At 43.0% G+C, this 6,197-nt stretch overlaps 1 protein-coding gene and 1 pseudogene across 1 annotated transcript; both read right to left on the bottom strand.

Annotated features, from left to right (window-relative positions):
• Nucleotides 1-316: 316 nt before the first annotated feature.
• LOC126007652 (C-C motif chemokine 7-like) lies at nt 317-2,046 on the bottom strand. The gene is made up of 3 exons (XM_049772762.1): nt 1,971-2,046; nt 797-914; nt 317-425 (listed from the first exon to the last, which is right to left on the bottom strand). The coding sequence occupies exons 1-3, from the start codon at nt 2,044-2,046 to the stop codon at nt 317-319; spliced, it is 303 nt and encodes a 100-aa protein (XP_049628719.1).
• Nucleotides 2,047-3,455: 1,409 nt separating this feature from the next.
• LOC126031885 (small integral membrane protein 10-like protein 2A) lies at nt 3,456-3,705 on the bottom strand (annotated as a pseudogene).
• Between the last annotated feature and the right edge of the window lie 2,492 nt (nt 3,706-6,197).

Here is a 6,197-nt window from a genome sequence, read left to right as displayed (position 1 = left end):
ATCAATTATCACAAGACCTTTCCATTGCATGATGTAGTATGGAGAGGATCATTTTGCTCTAGAGGAGAGATGTGGGGAGAGCTGGAGTTATTTCAGTGTGAGGAATTTACATTCAAAAGCACCTCATTCTCCAGCACAATGACAGCAGTCACAAAAGTCCCAAACAGGACTTATAAAAAGCTATAACTCACATTTACACAACATTTATATTTCTTACAATTACAATTAAATAATCCTGGGATGTGTCTTGTGAAGCCTAGGGTATCTAAATGAGTTGTTCAAATCTTGGCTTGATTTTCAGAAAGGCACTGAGTATTCAAATCTTTGGTCTTTGAAGTTTCTTCTCATCCAGGTATTTCATTAGCTCCTGAACCCACTTCTGCGTGGCATCAGCACAGATCTCCTTGTCCTTTATGGTCTTGAAGCTGTGGTGGTCAGGAGGAAGGACATAATTAGAGGGGGACTTTGACAGTTGTATCTGCAAGTGTAATAGTTTGGTGAGAAATGTTTAGTTCAGGTGATGGGCTACCCAGGGAAGAGGAGAAAGAAAGGGCCCAAGGGGAAGTAGCCACTTTCCTAGTTGGCTCATTGAATAAAAAGAATTGAGACCCTCTTGCTTCCACAGGGAGCTGGGAGTGAGAATTCTCAATTGTCCTGGATTCAGTTATCCCGTGGGAAGATTCTAAGCATCAGCGTGTTTAATTTCAAATCAAGTTTATAATATCTTTTTTTTGGGGGGGGGAATTGGGATTGTGGGTGAGGGAAGGGCTACACATGGGTGATTGTAGACACTCACATCACAGCTTCTCTGGGACACAGGCTGCTGGTGATCCTCATGTAGCTATCCAGCCTCTGTTTGGGGATAATCTTTTTGACGAATTTGTAGCAGCAAGTGGTTGAGGTATTGATCCCATCTGAAGGAAGCAACAAATATACACTTTTAAGTATATGTTGGGTCTTTATAAAGCAAACAGCCTTAAGAAGAGTCAGAGGGTGTGGCTGAAAAACCAAGAAATAAAAAAAAAAATTAAAAATTAAAATAAATAAAAAAAGAAGAGTCAAAGAGAAGAGAAGCCGCCTTCTTCACCAGGCTCTGAGTCCAGGCTCTGACCTTTAAGAGTTCCTTGGAATCTTGGTCTCACTTACGTGTACAATGAAATTAGAAAGTTTTTCACTAACTGAGAAGATAAGAGGAACTGATAACTTTAGGGATTGTGAGAGAACTCTCAGAATCCTGAACCACAGATAGTGAAAGCCTCCAGTGAAGAAGGAAAGGTAATGTAACTAAAACCAATTATATCCCAATACTTCTGCCTAGAAGATAGAACCTCAGAGTTAGTGCTGACTCAGTTTTCCATACTGCAAAATGACTATACAAAACTGGAAGGGAAAAAAAAAGAAACCGAAAAAACAAAAGGGAAGGAAATTGTTAAAACTAGATGATTTAAGGAAGTATGGTTAGGAGGAATTAATAGACCAGCTCATCAAAATTAAGGAAGACCAGTACAGGAACCCCAAATAAGGACCTATCTGAACCTCCAAGCAATAAAGTCTGTATTGAGTTTCCCTAAAACCTGCTGCCTTTGCTGTGCCATGTCCCTGTTGCTCCAGTTCCAATTCTGAGTCTTTTCTTCTGCCCTCTATCCTCTCTGAAAATATTCTCACTCCCACCACCATAGGTCTTTCTTTCTGATCACTCCCAGTCCCCAAATGCTGCTCACAGGAGCCAGAGCAGAAACTGCACCCTGGCTATATTTGCAGAGCTATATTTCCTAGCAAGCAGCCTCTTGATTTCTTATTTAGTCTCCCTGAAAGCTGATATATGACCAGACTCCCTTCTGATCCTCTCCTGGGCCCCCATGTTGGAAAGCAGTCCTAGCTGAGAATGTGGGTGCCCTTCTGCTCTGATGTCCCAAGCTAGCCCACAGATAGGGTGATGTGCCTCTGAGGGAAAGGGAAGCATTGCTTACTTGGCTGAGCAAGCATCTGGGTGATAAAGGTAGCATCCACAAGCAGCAGGCACAGGAGAGCAGTGAAGAGCTTCATGGTGGACAGGAGGACACGATGTGGTCTAAAGTTGATGCGTTTCTGGACTGTCTCAACTGCTCTGCCTGGCAGCTTTGTTAGGGCATTTAATAGAAAGCGAAACCGTGGGCTGTTCAGAATGAGTCACTGGATAGAGTAATGAATGAATTCATCATAGCTCTGCCTCAGAAAACATTAGTAAAGTAATATTTCCTAATATCTTATGTTAGAAAAATAATTAGTTTGTAGGGAAGGTAGGGATTATTCGCTAAGGAACAAAGTATGTGGCCTTGGTGATTAAATATTATGCTCTTTTGAAATAAAGTATTTCTGCAGAAAAAGGAAGTAAGAGTACCAAGGTCAAAAAGATGCAAGGGGCTTTCCTTTTTTTTTTTATTTAAAATTTATTCCTTAGAGTACCAGTGTTCAAAAAGAGGCACAGTACTTTGGCTGGCTTATAAAATGAACTTAAGGGAAAGTAAAATCCCTTCCTGTTTCGAATCCCAATGACTCTAAAACACAAAGTAAAATAGAATAATAGATCATAAGCAGAAAAATGGAGTCAGACATTTGACATCTATAGAATAAAATTATCTAGAATTGTAACCTCTGTTCTGGTAATCTATGACTATTAAAATCTATCTGAAAACAATAATAATAGTTGGTTTTGTTTTTGTGCTGGAGCTTTCCAGGTGTCAATCACCCTGACCAGTGATGCTGGTGGTGTTGGGATGTTTATAGAGTAACAGTTTGAAAAGAGCTATAACTGGGATTGTTTCTAGACCTTCACTCTATGCCTAAGGTCTGGGCAAGGAAAAGACCCAGGCCACAGGGAAGCTTCCCCCTGTTCCACCTTCTCCACACACCTTGCTTTCATTTTTCTTTCCATATTCCCTCCAATGGTTGGATATTTCCAATAAAATTTGACTCCCAGATTGAAATTTAGCCTTTTTTTCCCTAGGTAAAAAAATCTACTTTTATCATCTGTGTGCCCCGAGTTCTCAAGCATGTTCGGAATCTCAGTGTCTGCTCCGGAAACACAGGCTGTGCCTAGCCCGAGGGATCCTTTTTCAGATGTACTTCAGGTGTGTGCCGCAGTGAGGGCCAGCCGGAGAGCAGACCGTGAGGTCCCCATCCTCAGACACCTTCCTTGGCCAGAGCCACCAGAGGGGGACCTGAAGAACTCCTGTTTCTGACCAAGGGTCTGACCCCTGGGTCTCTCTCGCATGGCACTATCTTCTCTGACCTCCTCCAGGTTGGTCCCCACTAGAGTATAGCCAGCTCCACAAGACACCCCCGCCAGGGCCTCTTCTGCTGGCCCAGCCAAATCTCTTTCTGCCAGGCCATGGCACCAGAACATCCGGACTGGCCATGCTCATGTGTCTCTGTCCTCTCCGGTGCCTGAAAATGCAGGTTCTGGCATCTCTCCCTCAGGGCGTGTGTCTGTCTCTGCAATGCTGAACCAGTCGGTCATATATCTCAAAGTGGACCTGCAGGTGGCAGTTGAGCCTCCTGGAAGCCAGATAAGCCAACTCAGATAAGGGAAGTTGATTCCCAGCCGCCAGGCCAAGTCGAAAAAGACAAGCAGTGTGCAGGTCAAGCCCTTCAAAAGACCCCATAGGAAAGTGCAGCAGCACAACGCAACAGCCGGACAGCCAAGCCGGACAGAGCTGCCACCATAGAGACCGGCCCAGGCTGCAAGGCGGGTGGGTGGCGGCCTGAGGAGTCCGCACCTCACGCTCCAGCCAACGTCTCTGCGAGTCGCCATGAAATTCAGCTTTTTATGGGATGAGTGTAAAGGAAGAAAGGAATCTGTAAACATAACCACTATATGTTTGATGCCATCAAGATTATGGCATTCTTTGGCTTTCAAAATATCTGATCATTGGGTCTGGGAGATAGTACCAGGTTCTCTAGTTGGCACAAGATGATCCCCTGAGCACCGCTGAGTATAGGCCTGGATGTCCTCAAGCATGAGTAGGTGTGTCCTGAAGACATTGCCGAGGTGCTCTGAGAATCGCTGGAAGCACCCTAAGGTGACCTGCAAAACCTGAGTAGCATGGCATTCTATTTTTTTTGTGTATGTGTATGGGGGGGGGGGGTGTTTCGGCCACACCTGGTTTCTTGAGATACCATAAGATGAGAAACAATCTCTTGCCCAGTGAAATCCTTTACCACATCTCAGACAAAGTTCAGGTGGTCCCCTTGGAAGGGGGGTATTGCAGAACCTTTGTATCCTCTAGAGAAAGAGCCTGGTCCATTCTAGTTCCCCTGAGTTTGCCTTTGCACAGGATAGGCTGCCATAGCATTTACGCATGAACTTGGTGCTCTATGGAATTGACATTCCTGCAACCCATAATAGAAATACCATAACGTCTTATCTTTATCTAAGTGGATATAAGATAACCTGGCAGTTTTTATTGGCATTCTCAAAAGTTAACACTTTTATCAGATACTGTTGTGTTTCCTTTCTACCTCTGGACAGAGCCCATTAATTTTCCCAAGAAATCTATATAAGGTTCTGAGTTGCCCTAAAAATTTTTTTCTAGAACTACCTTTATTTCTATGTTTGTGTCAATTTTCTCCCAAGCACATAACGCAATCTCACGGATCAGTCTCAAAACAGCACGGGTAAAGTCGCCTGTCTATGGTATCTGAATAAGCCTCTTGCCCTAAAAAAACGTTCATAGGTCAACCTAAATTACAAGAATTGACCTTCCAGCATGATCTAGAGCAGGGTCGGCAACCCAAGGCTCCAGAGCAGCATGCAGCTCTTTTGAAGCTTTGCCAAGGCTCTGACAGCAGGGCCAATAACAAGGGAGTGGGGAACGGTATCACTTAAATATTTCAATTGGCTATTAATTTGCATAAATATATGTTTTACATTGTTAAGTGAGAAAGTTCTTCTTTTCTTCAGATTGACAGCTAACAGCATGATCCTGTATATAGCATTAAGATAAGAAACAATGTATGCAGTGCTATATTTGTTTTAAATGTCCCGATTATTATTTTATTTCCTTTGGTTGTGGCTCCCAGGTTTTTTTCCCTTCAGAAATGAGTCCAAGTGGCTCTTTATGTCTTAAAGGTTATGTCTTAAAGCTTAGTTTTAGCTTCGTCTGAAAACCACACCGTTCACTATAAAAAAAACTTAGAACCACTCAGGCATGTCTTAGCCACTGTATGAAAATCCTTGGGTATCTGAAGCCCACCTTCACTCCAGGTAGCAAGAAATCAATACAAAATGGTGAAATTGTCCCATACTGTGAACAGACCTTTTTGAATTGACTAAGAAAGTCCATGTTCATGCCTACATAGGCTGAGGTTTGGTTGTTTTCCTGATGGAAGAGAACCAGGGCTGGACCTCCACTTATCCCGCATTCTATACTGAGTTGCAATGGGGAAGGGGCGAAAAGTAATCTCATGGATCTGCTTTTGGATTTAGCATCCAAACGAGCTGTGGCTGGCTCATTTTCAGCATTTTTTTTAGCTAGTATATTAATATCAGCAGATCATAATTCCTCTGGCCTAGTGCCAGTAGATAGTGGTGATGACTGGCCTTAGGGCTTTTTGCTTGAGTATATGTCACTATGGGGAAGACACTTTTATTTTACAAAGTTGGAGGCGTTTTGGAAGTGTTGGCCTGTGCATTTCATAGTGCACGATACATAACAAATTATAATGCCTACTGGGAGCAATACCAGAATGACTAATATGCAAATTAGTGTATTTTATACTAATATATATGTATTAGTATATTTTATATTGATTGTTGGAAGAAGGTAGTAAAATATGCAAAGAAGGGCCTTGAGCCAAACAGGAACTAAATTCTTTTTTTTTTTTTGGTTTTTGGGCCACACCCTGTGATGCTCAAGGGGTTACTCCTGGCTATGTGTTCATAAATGGCTCCTGGCTTGGGGGACCATATGGGACACTGGGAGATTGAACTGCAGTTCGTCCTAGGTCAGCCACATGCAAGGCAACTACCCTATTGCTGGCCCCATGGAACTAAATTCTTTTTCCAAGGTGAAATTATCCACTTGAGTAAACACAAAAATCACCCCCATAGAGCACCTCACCAGTTGCAGACAAGACCCTGTTCATGGTGCCAGGTGTAGTGGAAGTCCTATACCCCAATCCTGAGGGATTGAGGAACATGGGTCTAGAAGAAACTT

Source organism: Suncus etruscus, chromosome 1 (assembly GCF_024139225.1).
Source record: "Suncus etruscus isolate mSunEtr1 chromosome 1, mSunEtr1.pri.cur, whole genome shotgun sequence".
Lineage (NCBI taxonomy): Eukaryota > Metazoa > Chordata > Mammalia > Eulipotyphla > Soricidae > Suncus > Suncus etruscus.
Note: the sequence above shows the minus strand (reverse complement) of the source record. Positions and strands in the feature narration are given on the sequence as shown.